The 18782-nt window shown below is 46.2% G+C and overlaps 2 protein-coding genes across 7 annotated transcripts; both read right to left on the bottom strand.

The window, feature by feature from the left end:
• Window positions 1-1900: 1900 nt before the first annotated feature.
• Window positions 1901-17852, bottom strand: Txnl4a (thioredoxin like 4A). Of its 6 annotated transcripts, none has more exons than XM_059246252.1 (4): window positions 17751-17852; window positions 17302-17491; window positions 6270-6373; window positions 1901-2248 (listed from the first exon to the last, which is right to left on the bottom strand). In XM_059246252.1, exons 2-4 carry the CDS (start codon window positions 17452-17454, stop codon window positions 2077-2079), a joined length of 429 nt encoding a protein of 142 aa, XP_059102235.1. In that variant the 5' UTR covers window positions 17455-17491; window positions 17751-17852; the 3' UTR covers window positions 1901-2076. The 6 variants fall into 6 exon arrangements, with proteins under 6 accessions (XP_059102235.1, XP_059102237.1, XP_059102236.1 ...); XM_059246254.1 differs by having other exon boundaries at window positions 17302-17487; window positions 17751-17822; XM_059246253.1 differs by lacking the exon at window positions 17751-17852 and adding an exon at window positions 17614-17736.
• Window positions 11546-12830, bottom strand: LOC131895753 (N-alpha-acetyltransferase 11-like). Its single transcript, XM_059246251.1, has one exon. The coding sequence runs from the start codon at window positions 12828-12830 to the stop codon at window positions 12171-12173; it is 660 nt and encodes a 219-aa protein (XP_059102234.1). The 3' UTR covers window positions 11546-12170.
• Window positions 17853-18782: the final 930 nt, after the last annotated feature.

The following is an 18782-nucleotide window of genomic DNA, read 5'->3' as shown; positions in this document are numbered from 1 at the left end:
AACTCTACCTTCCATCCAGGCCCCCACCTTTCTGGACTGTAACTACCCCAGCTTGTAAGCACTGTGGATTCTGATTCTCATAGAGAATCCCCTCTGCAAGTTTCCCCTCCCCCTTTTGCCTTGCTGACCTTTCAGCGACCACTTGGTGGGAGCTTCAGTGCAGCCCTCAGTGGCTCAGGTACAGGGGCACCTGAATGTGTTCTGAGCAGTCTGAACAGCCGGGAACTCAGGAACTGGCACCATCCATTCGTCCTGAAATCCCTCCTTGGTCACAGCCTTCTGAGGAGCAGCTTGCTCTTCCTTCTCCATCTCCTCAGGATCTCTGTGGACATCAGGCATGACCTCCCATTGGTGCTCATGGGCCACCGTAGCTACTGTATTAGATCACTCACTGAGTGAGCTCCTTTGCTGCCTGAAATGGTAATGTCTACTACATAGTGCAGTGGGGAATCTGTTACAGAGATAGTAGGCAGGTTCACATGAAACGCCGCTGTGAAGGGGCTGGTGGTCAGCCCTGGCATGGGTCACTTTGTGTTGGAAATCTAGAACACCTCCATATGGACCCATCCCTAGGCAGTGAGAAAGCTAAACTTCTCTTTTCCTGAAAGGGTCTCACTACATAAACCAGATGACCAGACTGGCCTCAAAACCAGAGATCTGCCTGCTTCTGCTTCCCAAGCATGCACCATCATGCTTGGCTATACTTTTTTAAATGTTATTAAATTGCAGATCTGCATATGAATTTTACTTTTTGTAGTGCTAAGAATTATGCATAATACCTCGACCACTGAGTTGCATCCCAAGCCCATATCTTAGTCCATTTGACAAGTGTATTTATTTGTAAATGTAGGTATGAAATTTGCTTCGCTCCTGAGTTTTAACAATAACGGATCAGCTTACTAACAACAGAAGGCACTGTCCATCTGCCAGGGGCCTAGTGAGTGGCCACCACTCCATATGGAGAAAAAGATGACATAGAGGTACAGAGGCCAGCCTGAGTCAATGGGAAGCTTGACATAAGGTCAGTTCCTCTTATATTGACCTTTCACGTCTGAGGATGTGTTCAGAGAGGTGACAGGGAAGACCCATGTCCCTCCACATCACCAGGAAAGAGAAGAAACAAGGAAAGTGATGTAGATAGGGGCCTCCCACCAGGAGGAATGAGGACCCCCACCTCCATTGGAAGCATGATATGGACACAATCTGAGGAGTGTTAAAATAGAAGGGAAAGCTCCAAACAATCACTGTTTTTGTGTTTGAGACGAGCTTAGCAGACTGGTCTCAGACTTACCATCTTCCTGTCTCAGCTGGCATGTAGGAGTGCATCACACCTGGCTCACTGTGCTATTTTATATGCCGAGTGAGTTTCAGTCTGGTTCCTGTTGTGGGTTATGTCACCCCAAATCCATATACTGATGCTTTAAACCCAGTATCTCAGACCATGACTTTATTTGGAGTGGTTATCATACGTAATTAGTTTAGATAAGGTTGTCCAGAAGTGGGGAGTGACTCAGGCAATGTGTGGCTGGTATTCTTATAACTAGGGGGTATTTGAGACAGACATACACATGAGGAGAAAACTTGTAAAGAAAATGGCAAAGACTGGGATAAAATATCCTCAATCCAAGGATCAGCAAAGACTGCCAGTGACCTCCAGAGCCAAGGGACAAGGACAGATGGCCCACAACCTCAAATGGAACCCCAGAACACCTTTACCTCAGGCTCACACCTCGAAGCAGATGTGTCTTTGTGGAAGCTACCCAGTCTGTGGTAGTTTGTTCTAGCAGCTCTAGCAACCACTTGAGGATGCAGAACTTGACAGCCTCATGGGACAAACACCTGGATTTCACTTCAAGAGTAAAGACATCTACGATGAGTAAAGCACACAGCAGACAGCCACTGTTCCTTCGCCATGTTTATTTGCTTCAGCTACTTAAGGCCCCATGACTCTCATCTCAAGGACCCTGCAGCCCACAGCCATGTTCGCTGCAGGCCCTCCCAAAGGCTACGAAGAACTGAGTATTTCTACATGGAAGAGGCTCCCAGTGTCCTTTGCACAGCCTGTGAGGGCAGCGCTCAGTATCTGTACTTTGTAGAGTAGTCCTTGGGCGACACCACCAGCCCGCGGCCTTTGCGGGCACCACGGTACACAGTCTCTATGATGTCCACCATTTCCTGCTTGTCTTCCATGGCCCAGTTGATCTTGTTGTTGTTGCCAGTGCCCAAGTCAATCATGATATGTTTGTTTCTGAAAGAGAAAAGAGCAGCAATGCTCACAAGAGAATTCCACAAACAAGCCCATTCTCCCTGCTGTTCTAAGTGCCTATAATGTCATTTAAAAGCACAGACCATCAAGAGAGACCACAGTCCAAAACCAGATAAAAACAAACACTAAATATTATTCCCAGGGCTTGAGAGGTGGCTCAGAGGTTAAGAGCACTTGCTCTTAACTTCCAGAGGTCCAGAGTTCAATCCCAGCAACCACAGGGCGGCTCACAGCCATCTGTAATGAGATCTGGTGCCCTCTTCTGGCGTGCAGGCAGAACAACACTGTATAAATTAAAAAAAAAAAAATCTTAAAAAAAATTAAAAAGTTAAAAAAAAGAACTCCCTAGAAATGCAATGCAGCAGGCACACAACCTTCGTGCACTCTTCTGTGTTTCCTGTGCATTCATATACATATTTTTTTTTAATTTAGATTTTGGAGACAGGATTTCTCTACATAGCTCTGACTGTCCCTGAACTCACTATATAGACACATTTGCTTCTGCCTCCCAAGTGCTAGATTGTGTACTGTTGTTGTTTTTGCTCTTTTGGGGGGCCCGCCACCCAGCTCCCAAATAAATCACACAGGGAGACTTATTCTTAATTATAAATGTTTGGCCTTGGCTTGGCTTGTTGCTAGCCAGCTTTTCTTAACTTTGAATTATCTCATCTATCTTTGGCCTCGAGGCTTTTCCCATTCTCCTACTTCTGTAAACTTTTTTTTGGTTTGTTTCAGAGACAGGGTTTCTCCATGTAGTTTTGCCTGGATCTCGCCTGTAGACCAGGCTGGCCATGAACTCACAGAGATCCGCCTGGCTCTGCCAGGATTAAAAGCATGTGCCGCTGCTGCCTGGCCTCTTCTGTATATCTTACTCTTACTCCGTGGCTTGCTGTATAGCTGCGTGGCTGGCCCCGGGAGTCCTCCTCCTCCTCTGGCTACTTCTTTTTTTCCTCCCAGATTTCTTCTTCTATTTACACTCTCTACCTGCCAGCCCTGCCTATTTCTCTCTCCTGCCTCACTATTGGCCATTCATTCTTCATTAGACCATCAGGTGTCTTAGACAGGCAAGGGAACACAGCTTCAGAGTTGAACAAATGCAACATAAACAAAAGTAACACACCTTACAATAATATTCTACAAGTGTCCTGCAATTGTACATATTAAGACTACAAAGGCCAAAAGACAGTTCTATCACTTGGAAAGACAAGTACTTTTCCAGAGAGTTGCACTAATTTTCCTGAAAAAGCAATGTGTAACTTTTTCATGTTTTGCTTACAGGAACTTGGTACAGATTTACCAAAAGCCTTGTAACTGTGAGTTGAGAATGGTGACCTTGCATGTCCTTGTCTGCTGTGACTGGGAAGCAAATAACCCTTCAGAGGATACATCCCCTCACCCCACTCCCTTAGGAACCTGTATTTGTACTTTCTGATGTTAACTCCTGTTGCACTTGCATGAATTTTTCCAAATTTGCTAAAAATCTACTTTTTAGTTTAATTGTTCACTTCTACAGGATCATGCATCCAGCTTCAGCTATAGTCCATGATCACGCTCCACTAGTTCTGAGAGCAGTGAGGAGGTCAGTTTGACATAACTTCCGCGTGTCAAACATTTGCTCTCAGGGCAGCATTCCATGTCCTCAATTAGCCCAGGAATGGGCAGACACCCACATCGCCTACCACCCACACCACAGCAGCCCTGCTGGGCTCCATGGCTTACTCTTTGTGTATATTTGTGCTGAGCACACTCTACATGACCAGTCTTTTGCATACCTGGAGCTCTGTGTAATTTAGATAGGCTTCTTGATCAGTTAGTTATGTCTCTGCAAAGGTTCTGTAAAAAGAGGAGCCTGGCTTCTCATACTCTGTCCTAGTCCTGAGAGTGTGCATACTGGTGCATAAAGTGACTGCTCTTGACCCGTGTTCTAGAACTTTGGGTTAGAGAGGGAAAAGGAAGTTTGTCTTCTTTTCTGAGTACACCATCTGTCTTAGAGACCTCAAATATGCCAGCTACGTCCCTATCTACACAACATTCTTCCCTACAACCTTTTTTCTATGATGATCCCTCCTGTCCCACCTGAAGTGAGGACCTTGTTTCTCAAAGAGGAAAGGGGAGTTTGGTTGCACACTGGGAACAACTGTGTCCCATGGTTGTATGAAAAGCAGAACTCGGCCATGATGTTCTTGTGTATCTAGTAGAGACTCGACTTCCAAACAAGGAAGTGCTGCCAGCTTCCTCACTGTCAGTAGAAGGAGATGAATAGGCACAAGGCTGTTAGTGAGAAGATTAAATTCCCAGCCTCTGCAGATAAGAAGATGCTGAGATTCTGCAATGGCAGCTGAATATGTGGCACAGAAAAGGGACAAGGACATGGCCATCACAACTCATGCTGAAGGCCTGGAATGACCATAGGTCAGAGCACTCACACACAGGAGATAACAGTGGGTGTGTCTCCCAAGGGTGGGTAGCCTTCCCAGTCTACAGAAGGCATCTGAAGCTGGAACATCATTTCCTATTCAGAAGTCACCCAGTAGAGAACACTTCCTCTGCTTAACTTGCACCCTCAAACTGTGAAGGACAGAAAGGGCTGTGGAGAGGAGAAGAGAATGGCGCCCACTGTGGTTACAAGAGGCTGGTCAACCTGCTCAGTTACAAGCACCAATCACAAAGAAGGGGACTTGGTCAGACCCCTTCCCAGAGATAAAACACAGCTAGAAGGGTAATACCAAGCCATATTACCTAAGAAGCTCGTGGAGCCTTACTGTGGGGGGGGGGGGGGGGGCGTTTCCACCCATTTCCTCTGAGCCAGAACTACTGGAGGCCTCTCTTATGTCTCAGCTCACAGAAGCAGAGATAAAGGGGATTAATAGCTGGAGCTGTGCTTCTGCCACAGAACTCAACCATGCTGACTCGAGTGATGAGGACTGTGAATTGCTGGGTCCAGGTGTGGGATCTTAAGGGGTCCTTGAAAACCCAGGAGAGAGCCTGCTTTGCTTATGGGAAGGATGATAATCTTGAGGAGTAATAGGTAAAATCCTATGATACTTCCCTATGACCCTGGCACGTGATACTGCAGAGGAAATTCCAGACATGCATCAAGCTCTTCAGCAGCTGGCTTTAAAAAGGAGATTATCTCGATTACACAGGTGAATCTAACCCCCCCTCTAAGAGGTAGAGCTGGAAGGCAGGACTGGATAAAAAGGACTCACTGTGACAGACAACAAATGCTGTCCTATTGTGGTGGAGGAGCCTTTAAGAGCAGAGTGGCTCCCACCAACAGCACCAAGAAGCCTTAGACACCCAGAGGGGACTCCAGACAATTCCGTAGCCTACAAGTCAAACCTGTGAGGCTCTGGCAGGGACTCAGTTGGCCCTGCTTACCTCCAGAACCGTAAATCCATAAATGAGAGCCAATTCACACTGCTAAGTCTCTGTACAAGGTGAAACACACAACCCTGCTTATCAATTTGGACAGTACTTTTGGAGTTCTGTGACTATACACCAACTTCTTTAGTAACTATATATAGAAAAAACTTTTGACGAGCAGTGCCAATGTCAAATGGAGATGTCTTTCCAAATCTCCAGCAGAGTGTTTGAGATGATGAAACAATCTTGGATTGTATAAGCGAAGTAGTTAAGTTCAGGTTTTCTTGAGTTTATCAAAGGACACCAAATAAAGTCAATGATAATACTTAACCAGTGAAGTTACTTTTTAAAAGGTTTATTCATCAGCAGATTTTCTCTGAAGGCATCTTAAATGCCAGTAAGAATGTCTTCCATTTAATTAGACTTCACACCAGTTTCTGCACTGTATTTCAAATGTGTATTCTGTTACTGAGTGAATGTTAAACCTGGGATTGCTACTTTGGAATCATTTCAAAGATTCACATTGACTGCCTAAGGTAAAACTGCACAACTGACTTCCTTCTAAACAAAGCCTCTGTCCTGTCAAACTCCCAAGCCAACAGTCTTCCACGTCAGTGACAACTTTCAGATAGCATACCTGAAGAAAAACATGACAGTACACGGGTCGTACAACTCATACATCTTGTTGAAATCAGGTACTTCTGTGATATCCACAAGATAAATAACTGCAAAATTTTTAACCTAGAAAGAGATTTAAAAAACCAAAATAAAAAAAAAATAAATTGGCTTTCATTTCATAAAAGCAAATTAAAGCAAAAACAAGATTCTGTGTAATTGGGCATTTTTTCAAACTAGTTATTAAATATTTGTCCCATGGAGCTGCCAGGATCCCGGCTAGTGCTACTTACTTACAACTGTGGCATTTCTAAGTCACTTACAAATTAAACTTGTCTCAGGCATCAAGTTAATAGTCCTGCAGAAAACGTCCACAGCGCTCTCACTCACTCACCAACAAGCCACATGCATTTTTATAAGTTTGAACTTTGACAAATACTCATTACATGCATTAAACATGCCTGTAAGAGTTAACCATCCATTCTCCCCAGTTGCTTTTGCTTCAATGCTTACAAATACTGACAGTTACTATCCCATGAGCTAAACTTTCTATTTTGAAGAATTTTCTAGTCCAAATTCATCAGTTCAGAAAAAATAAAACCATGAGATTAAAATCATCCTAAATCCCACTCAGAAGAGAAGTCCTGCCCCATCTCTCCTAGGTACATCTAAAACTACACCATTTTAACAAAACGTGGTCACACTCATCTATGTCCTGCTTCAACTGTAGGCATTCTCATGTAAATTTCCAAAGACATACTTCATTTTTTTAAGAGAGGCTAGCCTCGATCTGCCGTGCAGCTAAGGATGACCTTGAACTTCTCCTCCTGCCCGAGTGCTCAGACTACAAGCTGACCTGAGCCCTGGTTCAGTGATACTGGAACTGGAACCCGGGGCTTTGTGCATGGTAGGCGAGTGAGCCGTATCTAACTGAGCCGTATCTTTCGCCTTCACCGAAGACTGCTGTTTTAGCTGCCAATACTCCATCCAATGGCCACACCATATTTCGGCACTCTATGGTTATTTTCTCCCTGAGGTTCTAGGATTATCAATAAATCCTCTATGCATGTTACCTTTAAATTTATGTACATATTTCACCATTTCCTAAGGATAAATCTTAAACAGCCTTAGACCCAGAGTAGGATTTCTTCCTTTAAAATGCTCTGTGTACTGTAAAGGCATAACTTAGGCATGTCATAGTTGAACTGTGCCCCAGGAGTCTAATTCTTAACCCCCAAACTGAGAAGTGATTCCAGAAAAAGGGTCACGGCAGATGAAGTCAGTCAGGGTCAAGATGAGGAGGTGGGCCCTAAGTCCATGACTGCTCTCTATTCATAGGGACAAGGTTACATGACAGCCACTGGGAAACATGTGGACTGGAGACATATATACAAGCTGAGGACATCAGTGACAGGTTGCCATGACCAGGAGTGGTACCAACCAACCAACAACCTCCTTTCCCATTTTCCATTCACCCTTTTAAGAACTTAATTCTCGTGGGTCTGTGTGTAGGGATGAGGAGGTCAGAGGACAACTCTAGGAGCCAGGTTCTTCCTGTCACCACGGAGATGCCCAGACGATTGAACTCAGGTCATCACGCTTACGGGGCACCTGCTTCTACCTGCTAATAAGCCATCTTGCTACACACACACACCCATTCTTGGACATCTTGTCTCATTTTATCTTCACAAGAACCTTAAAAGGCTGCCCTCAGAGAGTAAGTCACTAGCTGGCACAAGGTCATACATGAGTATATACCCAAGCCCGACTCCATGTTTTTCCTAAGTCGCTTTAACATCCCCGAAGCGTCAATACTGTTGACTTGGTATTCACTCGATGTTCAACAGGTAAGGGCTCTTGCCCTCAAGCCTGACAACCTCATGACCCTTGCAACCCACATGATAAAGGGAACTAACTCCCAAGTTGTCCTCTGGCCACATTTGTGCTGTGGCACACCCACAAAACAGGATTTTCCATGTCCTGTATGTTTGGGGTTTGTTTGAGATAGGATCTTTTATATAGCCCAGGATGACCTCAAATTTGCTCTGTCGTTCAAGATGATCTTGAAGAGTGCAGGGATTACAGGTGTGCACTAACCTCACCTGGCTAAGAACACTTTAGTGCTTTTCTCCTTCTGTGGCACTGCCGATTGAACCCAGGGCCTCGTGCCTACGAACGAGGCAAGCATATTACCAATGAACTTATCTCTGGCGTTTCCTACTTCCCATTTTGAAATAGGGTCTCACTAAATTTCCCTCACTGACCTCAATTCACTTGAACTCAGGGAAGCCCAGGCAGGCCCTGAACTTGTGACCCTCCTGCCCCAGCCTCCCATGCTCTGAGATGGCAGGTATGCACCATTATGCCCATTTCCTTATCTCTTAATATGACTATTGTTCTTAAAACCTACAGATGGGCATATACCCTAGTGATAAGAGTGTTTGCTCTGTATGCAAGGTCCTAGGTTCAATCCCCAGTGTGCTCCCCCACCAAGCCACCTGCAAACACAAACCAAACTCTCAACTTCTCAGCTGGGAATGTAGGCCAGGGTGCAGCACCTGCCTAGCATATGCAAAGCCCTGGATTGGACTGACAGAACCACAGAAACTCCCACCCCGAATCCAGCTTAGAAAATTTACGGTGAACATGGCATCTGGGATCTGCTTCCAATGATACAGCACAAAGGCAAGCTAGAGAACACCACACTGAGAGCATGACAGGCATTCACTGCACTCTATTGTTGGTAGCATTTTGAAAATTGGTAAGGAAATTAAATCTACCACCTGTGAGAGTTTACATTTAACAAGGACTCCACTTGTCTTTAGCTTTAATGGAGATCTTAAACATGTACATGGTGCACTGTGCATGTGTGCGCTCCACTGTCAATACATCACAGCACATAAGCAGTATATGCCGTGTACATGTCATGCATGCCATGGTGCATGAAGGTATGTGTACATTACCATCTGCAGATCACAGTGCACAGGGATGTGTGCTTTTCTCTTAATCACTCCAGAAACCCTTAACATTGGGCCCTCATACATCATGCACACACCTTAGTTGGATCTCATTCTCACTGAAAATATTTCTGAAACTCTGCTTTCCCATCATATCCATATTAAAACCATTAGCCAGGTCACCAGGAGCCAGCTTTCAAAGTAAACATACTCTATTCTGGTTTACTTAAAAATAAAATAGCTCACTACAAAAATTGAGGCCACAGAATCACGAGATTAAGAGTGAGGCTGCATTCCATTTTCTCTTCAACTTGCTCAGGATCAAACACACAGTTAAGTACCAACCACACAATCATTTAAACATGGGGGCATTTAGGGACCAGGGAGAGCACCTGAATAAACACCAACCTGTTTGAAGATACCAATATTTCTCCTGTCTTCAAGTTTAGTCTGGCCCATCATCATTAGACGAAGGCCTCATGTCAAACACATACTGTAAGGACTTCCATAAACATTTCAGGGCAGATCAGCTCAAAAACGTCTACTACATGCAAGGAACCTGTCACTCATGGATTCTAGTTCAACGGTCCTGGAGAACTTGTTAGTATTTCACATACAAAATCAAGGCTCAAAAAGATTGTTATGTGGCCCCAAGACCTATGGAAAACAGCAGAGCTGAAACTGGACCCAGGTCTGTCCCAAACACCTCTGGATGAGATTTCCTGAGCTGAGTCATGAAGAAACTGTTCTGCTTAAAAAGGCAGAGGCAGAATTGCAGAGGGTGGGAGTCATTCATGTAGAGAGAACTCTGCCTATAAGGACAAAGACACATCCATGTGGGAATCAAAGCCAGGCAGATCTGTGTTCAAGGCCAGCCTGGTCTACAGAGTGAGTTCCAGGGCACCTAGGACTACAGAAAAAGCCCATCTAGAAACACCAAAGGGGGGGGGGGCTGGGAGAGAGTGGAGACAGACACAAAAGAGCAGCCAAATCCCATCATCTAGCTCCTGGATGGGAAAGTAAAACTAGGAATTCTTCTCAGGCCAGCGTGCAAGGGCCCTGCACACTGGCTGGGCTACCAAGGTATCCAAGTCTAGTAGGTACAAAACGAGTTTAAGAAAACTAAGCATCGGAACAATGGCTCGAAGGCTTGGGATGGACTTGACACTGGGCTGGAGAAGACTACTTCATGGCCACCATTTGCTTCCAGCAGGGCTCAAGCACAGGTGGTATTGGTGCTGGTGCTTTAATGTTTGTGTGGAAGCCCTTTGCAGAGCAAATGTTTAGGGTGTGTGAGGCCTGCACTGTAATCTCCAACACCAAAACCCAACCAATGAGGAGGCCCTTGTGTTGAGGTCACTGAAAACTCAAGTCAGACAAGACTAAGAAGCTCTGTTGACTGACTCCTGGGCGGTCACAGATGACAGGGCAAAACAGGGAAAAGCTGCATAAAAAGTTCTGAGGGGAGGAAGTCCCTAGAGACAGGACAGGAAAGGATGAAGAGGTGGGCAGGGAAGGAAAGCATCTCTTCAGCCTTCACTCCCCTGTTCTATGGGGTGAACAGCCAACATGGATCTGCTGTGTTTTTTCCATGGTCCTAGAGAGGGGCTAAGGTGAAGACATTCACAAGCCAAAGCTCCAGTTCCCTGGCAAGTTCTTCTCTTTTTTTAAGGTCTTACTGTGTAGTCCTAGCTGGCCCAGAACTCGCTCTGTACATCAGACTGGCTTGGAATTCAAGGCGATCTGCCTGCCTCTAGCTCCAGAGTGCTGGGATCAAAGGGGTGTGTCATCACACTGCTTAATCTTAAGTGTCACAAAGCAGAAATACTCCACATTTCATATGCATTACAACAAAGTTCAAATTTAAATTATCAATAAGAAAAGGACTAACTCTGCCTTCTACAGTATGAACTGCTAATCCAATGAAAGGTCAGAATACCTTTCAGAGTGGGGATTATTCAGACATCTAGACTCTCCAGTGCCCCAAATAAAATAGAAACTGGTAAGAGGAACCATGTTCTCTCAAAAATGAAATCCTCATCTATTTTATAAATAAGCACACAAATATTCTAATTCAACATTCTCTCATAATTCTCCACACCAGATGCTGGTTTATGGCAAATCTTTTTAAAAGGCCTTATTTCCTATTCTTCACTGAATAAGGAAACGGCAGGTCACCAGAAGACAGTGACATCACAGGGCCTTTCCCCTTCCTTTGTATCACAGCTTTGAGATCAACCCTAAACCCTAAGGGTGGAATTTGTTACCTCCACTGAGGTGGCCTGGGGACCAAACACAGAGTACTAGGTAAGGATTAACCAATGAATTCCCACAACGAATGTGTATTCCTTTCTAGTATTTTTATTTTTTTCAGGTTAGAGATTACAATTTGATTTCTGCTTGAGTAGAAGTCCGATACCTAGCGCCTTTTCCCACTGGGAAAGGGAACATTCTTCAAAAGGAGGGAGGGCAGGGCACAGGCAGTTTCCAGACAGAGAAAGCCAGAGGAGGTAACTTCCACCAGGCAGAGGCAGAGGGCACAAGGACTGACTTGACGGCCCTGCCTACTCAAGAATGAAAACCCAGATAAATAATGGCAAACGCTGAAAGCTGGGGAGCTTCCAAGTTGTCCCTACTTCCTGTTTGGCATTCTAGGCAAAACCTCCAGGAGACACAGTCAGTGCAGGACAACTGCAAACAGAATACAACGGCAGCATGGAAGAAGTCAAGGAAGGTGCTGCGATGGCAGTCCCCGAGATTCCCTGGCTCCTGCACAGAGGTTCTGTGTCCAGGAGCGCCTTCATGATCAGCGGAGGCTATGTGCAAGGCTGCTGCTAAGCACTGAAAACGAGAAGCCATTGGATCACTGTGAGATGACCCCAGAGTAGGTAGAGAGCACAGGCAGGTTCCTCGGAAACGTGTTTTAGCCAGGCTAAAGGACAAGAACCGTGCTGCTCCAGCGGGCTCTAGGGGGTGGACTCCAGGTCTTGCAAGCTGTCCTGGACATCAGTGCTGTCTTTGCTGTCACTGCCACTATCCTCTCCGGCCAGGTTCTCCTGCTGACAGGCCTCTTCGGAACCGGGTGTGCTGCCCTGGTTCTCCTTGGAGCCCAGGACCACGTATCTGCCCTTCTTCAGCACCAGCTGCCGTCTCAGCTCATCTGCCATCTGGGAGAGATCCCGCTTCATAGCATAGGCATCTTCTCCATCTGCATAGTACTTGGGCTCCACCTCACTAACCTGGAAGTTCAGGGTGTTGGAGTAAAGGTGCAAGGCTGCTCGGTTGCTCTTCCTGACATGCAGGGATACATACTTAGCGCTGAAGTTCTCAATCATGGCCCGTGAGGCCTGGTCCATCAGCTTCTGGGCCAGGCCAAGGCGCCGGTGGGAGCGTTTCACAGCCAGTGAGGTGATGTGTCCATGAGGGACATCATCAGGATCCTCTTCCATTTTGGCCAGGACATAACCCACGATCTTCCCATCCTCATCCTCAGCAATGTAGGAGAGCTGGGGCCAAGAGAGGCCATGATAGAAATAGTACTTCATCTGGTAGTTCTCAGGAAGGCAAAGGAGGTTGCAGTGTTGCATGTTCATCAGGTCATCTGGCCGAGCACGGCGGATGTTCATATTGGCAGCAGAGAGGCCTATCAGACTCGAGAACCAGAGAGGATGCCACGGAGCACAAGCGACACCAACCACGTTTGCCTCGAGGAATTGACACAAAGGTGTATTTCAAAACTCAAGAAACACAGCACCGTCATTATAACTGCATCTTTGAAGAATACGATTTAACAGTCAGTCCTGGCTACGGAACCCTAATGTAATGACATGATCTTAACTCTGTACTCAAGCTTGCAGAGGCTCTTATCCACAAGACCTTGGGAGCAGGGTCTTGGCAAAGACTGGTCCTTCTAGTGAGGATGGGTTCTCTGCCAATGAGGCTATATACTCACGTGACAATTAGGCGAGAAAGTACTAGCATAGCATCAGACCTCCCCTGCTAACTCCTGCACCTTCTTGGATTCTATCTGCAACAGCAGTGTGTGCAAGGTATCTCAAAATGGGGGCTGCTTGCACTCTGGCTCTTGCTTCCATGTGGGCTAGAATATAAACTCAGCAGCACTGTTTCTCCTGCTACTTACTGTCCACCCATTTATCAATTTGCAGTTCACTAAAATTTCCACTCCCGTTTTATATAAAACAGATTAAAGTAGATGTCCACTACTTTTTTCTCCAATAACCGTTTTGAAAAATATAAAAATGGAAAAATATTGCTTTGTATATGCTCTGTATATTTATTTCCCACAAGTTATGGAACTTTAAAAAGCATGGGCAACATCTGTATGTGCTTCCTAACAAGCTTGTGTCTGGGCAGAGAAGTCTTTCACAAGCTCCACAATAACACAAAGTCCACACTCTTCTGTGTCTGAGACTCCTCGTCTAGCTGAGTGCTGACTCCAAAGATCAGTCCTCACTGCCATGCAGAAGACAGGCTCCTTGACAGCATTCTTTAAAAGCTCTATAAACATTGTTTGTCTTGTCAGTTTTCTAAAATTTTAGCTTGTGTACATTTATATTCATGTGTGTATATGGTACAGACATGCCACAGCACATGTGTGGAGGTCAGAGAACAACTTGTGGAGCTGGTTCTTTCCTTGACTTGGATGTGGGTTCCTGTGTGGCAATGCCTCCGTCTGCTGAGCCATCTCACCAGCCACAATGTAAGTTTCTTTCAGAACATGCCATTACATGTCAATGTATCCCAGAAGATATTTTAAATGCCATTTGTATGGACTTTTTAACACACAAAACTAAATGACTCATTATTTTTGTGTGTCACAGTATTAAAGGAATACTAATTCCTAGAGTACTTTTGTAGCAAAGTATATTCCCACCCACTGGGAAAGAGATCACAGGTTCATGAAATAGTCTCTCTTCAAAGTCGCATGTAATCAGCTTTACAGAGAACTTACTCAGTAAGCTCTAGATCTTTAAGGATACCTGCTCCCTACTACCTTTCTTCCTTAACTATTTAATTCAAAACTAGTCCAGCATCAGGTGGAGGTGGGCACTGCAAGAAGCACACTGGCTAATGAACACATTCTAGGAGAAATGGGACACTCAAGTCCAGCCTGAACACACGGAACTTTTACTCACTTTAAAACAGCTGGGATATCCAAACAGGACTCATACAAGATGAGAAAGATCTCCCACTATCTTCCATTTCTGCAGAGGGAGATTTTCAAATAGTTATACTGTTCTTTATACTAAAATCTTAAAATTTCAAAAATTTCTGTTCCCCCAGTTTCCAGAAATATGAATTTATATTTTGCCATTATACTAAGAAAGCAAAACATTAATAGTAGTCTTTTCAATTTATTTCAAATTACATTTTTAATAACTATACTAAAACACAGTATTAAAGGCTTACTAAGGACAGGAAAAGATTACTCAGTGATTAGAGAGCTTGCAGAGCCCAAGTTCAGAACCCCAGAAACCCACATAACTACCAAGAAGGCATGATGGCCTTTCTGTAATTCTAGTCTTGGAAGGTGAAGACAGAGGAACCCTAGGATCACGATGGCTGGTGAGACTAGCCTTAGTGGCAAGCTCTAGTTTTAAGGAAAGACCCTGCCTCAATGGATAATGAGGTGGAAGACGGACTGAGGATTATTGCTAATACCTTGGGCCACCATCTGTGGTGGTGGTGGTGGTGGTGGTGGTGGTGGTGGTGGTGGTGGTGGTGCGCATGCATGTGCGAGCACACACACAAAACGGAAAAATAAAAGGAAACTGGAGGACATAGCCCACCTGCCTAGCATGCCAGCACCAGAAAGTTTTAAAAAAGGGAAAAGTGGAGAAGTTATTAAGAACGCAATCAAGGCTGGGCAGTAGTGACACACGCCTTTAATCCCAGCACTAGGGAGGCAGGGCAGGAGGATCTCTGTGACTTTGAGGCTAGCCTGGTCTACAAAGCAAGTTCCAGGACAGCCAGGACTACACAGAGAAACCCTGTCTTGAAAAACAAACTGTAATCAAATTTAGGACAAAAGAAAAAGCAATTTAAGAGACCAAAGAAAATATTTTAAAATGAGACTAATGTGCCCCCAAGCAAATACAACACATGTCTAGTAGAGCTGACAGTTCCACCTGCACCGTACACAGTACAACGAGAAGAGAACACTTCCGGCAAAAAAGTTCTACTTGGCTGGGAAAAGCCAAGGGCATCATCATACCCAAGTCATCCTGACAGGAAACCCCACCCGAGGCTGCAGGTTAGGACAGTTAGGGAACAGCTGTCCCTAACTGACACAGATCCAACAGCGCAGACTTGCTTTTAGTGCTGCTTCAGAGAATTTCAGCATTGTTGGTGTAATGGATCCAACCACCGCATTCTTACCTCTAGCCCTGACTGGCAAAACAGCCAGCATGGGAGAGAAATGTTCTCTCAGCCCTAGCCACACCCTCAGGTCTTCACTGTCCTGGAGTCCAAGAGGAACAGGGCAGGGATGGCTGAGAAGTACTGTTGCCCTGAGCCAAATTTCTGCTCCCGCCCCCCATCTCCCCCCCCCAATTCCCTGGGACCCACCCTCTTTAACAAGGCTTCCTGTGCCCCGCCCAGACCAACATCCCTGAAGACATCTGTGATGACTAAAATGTCAGGACTGTCCTCTACTGTCCTCTCCTAAATCCAAAAACAGAAACCAATCCACGGAGAGCCAAATAATGCTGCCTTTCCTACAGAGACACACACCTAGGTCTTCCTCCACAGAGTTTCTTTGGTATGGTGATTGTGGTTCAGTGGTAGAGCCCTTGCCTGGCATGTCTGAGGCCCTGGCTTCACTTGCAGCACAGGTAAATGAAGTAATAATGCTATGGGAGAGCCATTTGGAAGGTAAGAATTACTTTAAGCCAGCTTACATTAGCCTCCGTGAGAGGGAAAAGTTTCAGCATTTCTATTAGTGTTTATTCTTTAAAACAAACTCTCAGGCTAGGCACGGTAGCAAATGCCTTTCATCCTAGCACTGGGAGGTGAGGAAAAAGGAGTTAAGGATGTCTGTGAGGTCTACACAAGTTCCAGAGCTAGTCAGGGAGGCCCTGTCTCAAGACAATAAAAAATAAGAAAACTAAAGAATATTCAAATTACTCATAGAATACTATCATTAAATATTTTATTACTTTACTGTCTTTGTCACTGGCCCTATTGTTACAATTACAAAAGTCTAAGTAAGTTATCCTAAAACTGTCAAAAGGAATTCACAGAAAGAGAATAAACCTCCTAACCAAAGTGCTTTGGAGCTCAGGCCTATAATCCCAGGACTTGTGATAAGGCAGAGAACGAAAAAAAAGTTCAAGGTTACCCTGGGCTACACAATAAATCCGCTGCCCCCTCTTCTCGCAAAAGAAAAAAAAATTAAAAAGTTTACCACAATATTAACCTAGAAGTTCTGATTTATAAATACAATAAAGTACCAAGGAAAGGCCAATCCTGTTAAACTAGGCTACTTAAGTACTCCAACACTCTCAAATTCATTCTGTTCACTATACACACGATACAGTAACTCTGTTTTTTTTTCTTTTTTTGGGGGGTGGGAGTGAGGGGGGAGACTGGGTCTTAAATCCTGACTGGTCTGGAACTCAGATCAGTCGGCCTCAGCTTCCAAAGTGCTGGAGTAAATGCTTGTGCCGCTGCACCTGGCCCTAGTAAATTCAAGAAACACTATCAAGGTCCACAGTGGTGCACACCTGTAATCCCAACACTCTAAGAGGCTGAGGCAGGACGGTAATGACTTCAAGGTCCGTCTCGATTATATACAAGACCTATCTCAGAACAATTCTCTTCCCCAATCATCACAACAAAATTCATCATCACAAGGAGTCACGTACTTTAGGAGGGCGATCATAAATCCCTTCAAAGTTTAAGAAACTGACTTTCCGGCACAACCCTTCCCCGTACGTGTTCGTGAACACGTTCTTTCCCTCTCTGTGGGTCAATGGGTGTGTATAGAACACTGGACTCCGCCTTGAATCAGGCGTCCCAACCGCGCGGCAGGCAGGCAGGCAGGGCCCAGCAGAGCGAATCCTGCTCATGCGTTACCTTTTCGGCGATGCTGTACAGAACCTCGTCCATCTTCATGCACGTGGGGTCCCAGTCGTGTCCGAAACGAATGACGACCACGCGGTCCTCCTCGGAAAGGATGGCCTGGTCTACCTGCCAGCCATTGTGCAGATGCGGGAGCATGTACGACATCTTGAGCGGGCCTGCGCGGCCGGATGCCGCGAGCTGCCTGCGGGTGCAGAGAACCGTGAGGTCCGCGACCCCACCCGGGTCCCAAGACCCCGGCCCGCACCCCGGACTCTCCGCCTGGGGCCCCCCTGCGAACCCCGCAGGCCCGCGCCACCCTCAGACCTCCACTTGCGGCCCAGGGCCCGAGGCCTGCAGCGGGCCTCGGCTCGCACCGGAACCACACCCCTGGACCTCCATCTCCACAGGGGCCGTACCCCGGCGGCCCCAGCCCCAGGGGCCCACGCCGGGAAACCTCTAACCTCGTGAGAGCCCACGCGGCCCGACCGCCGGCTACTCCTCGCAGGACCAGCGCCTCCCGCGCCGAGGACCCTGCCGGCGTACGTGCTGACGTTTTTCTATCGCTGCTGCGCAGGCGCAGGCGCACGCTTGGCCCGCGCGCAGGCGCGGTGAGGACGCGGGCGGGCCTTAGGGTCTCTGGGCTCCCTAAGCCGTTCCTGGGCGTCCGCAGAGGGCTCGCACTGCACGGTGACAGCGTGGTGCTCGCCTTCTTGGCGTCCCGGTGCTTCTGCCGGTGAATGCCTGAGCCTAATCCCGGCCCAGCCTCCTTAGCAAGCGCTCCAAAGCACGGCCGAAACCCAGATGTCCCTATTTCTTTCTTTTTTTCTTTTTTCTTTTTCTTTTTTGGTCTTTCGAGACAGGGTTTCTCTGTGTAGCTTTGAGCCTTTCCTGGAACTCGCTTTGTAGACCAGGCTGGCCTCGAACTCACAGAGATACGCCTGCCTCTGCCTCCTGAGTGCTGGGATTAAAGGCGTGCGACACCACCGCCCGGCCAAATGTCCCTATTTCATAATGCACCTACGATTGTGGGTAGCGGTTTGCCTCTACTTTTATTATTTTTTTATTGTGCTGAGAAATATGACAAGTCTTTGGCCAAACTTCACCCATGCTCCTGATCTCTTCCGAAGGCCTGTCTATGCTCTCTTGTGTAAAATCTTTCGGCGCCATCAGACGCTCCTTTGAATATGACCAAGGTTTTGGTCCTCTAGTAGCTTAGCCCGGAGGTCAGTTTTTCTTGGCGTCAGCCATTATCCTCCTAATTTCTCTTTCACAGATCCATCCCTCTTCCCCCATAATGGTCCACAGTTCATAATAGAACTCATTTTCCTCCCTACAAGGCTCTGTCGCAGTGTTCCTGAACCATCTTCTTAAGCTTTTACGAGTAGGATTGATTTTTATCTATGTGCGCATACATGCGTATATTTATATGTATATACATTTGTCACTTTAACCATTTACTGGCATTAAGTACGAGTACAGCCTGGCGGTGGTGG

This window comes from Peromyscus eremicus, chromosome 19 (assembly GCF_949786415.1).
Source record: "Peromyscus eremicus chromosome 19, PerEre_H2_v1, whole genome shotgun sequence".
Lineage (NCBI taxonomy): Eukaryota > Metazoa > Chordata > Mammalia > Rodentia > Cricetidae > Peromyscus > Peromyscus eremicus.
The sequence above is the reverse complement of the archived record's forward strand: the minus strand, read 5'-3'. Positions and strand labels throughout refer to the sequence as shown.

What these genes read in the sequence shown, in the direction of transcription:
- Txnl4a (XM_059246252.1), bottom strand. Translation starts at nt 17,454, where the DNA reads ATGTCGTACATGCTCCCGCATCTGCACAATGGCTGGCAGGTAGACCAG. An exon ending in TGTACAGCATCGCCGAAAAG is followed by an intron (nt 6,374 to 17,301) that starts GTAACGCATGAG and finishes ATCTCTTTCTAG; the next exon opens with GTTAAAAATTTTGCAGTTAT. An exon ending in ACTGTCATGTTTTTCTTCAG is followed by an intron (nt 2,249 to 6,269) that starts GTATGCTATCTG and finishes TTTCTCTTTCAG; the next exon opens with AAACAAACATATCATGATTG.
- LOC131895753 (XM_059246251.1), bottom strand. Translation starts at nt 12,830, where the DNA reads ATGAACATCCGCCGTGCTCGGCCAGATGACCTGATGAACATGCAACAC.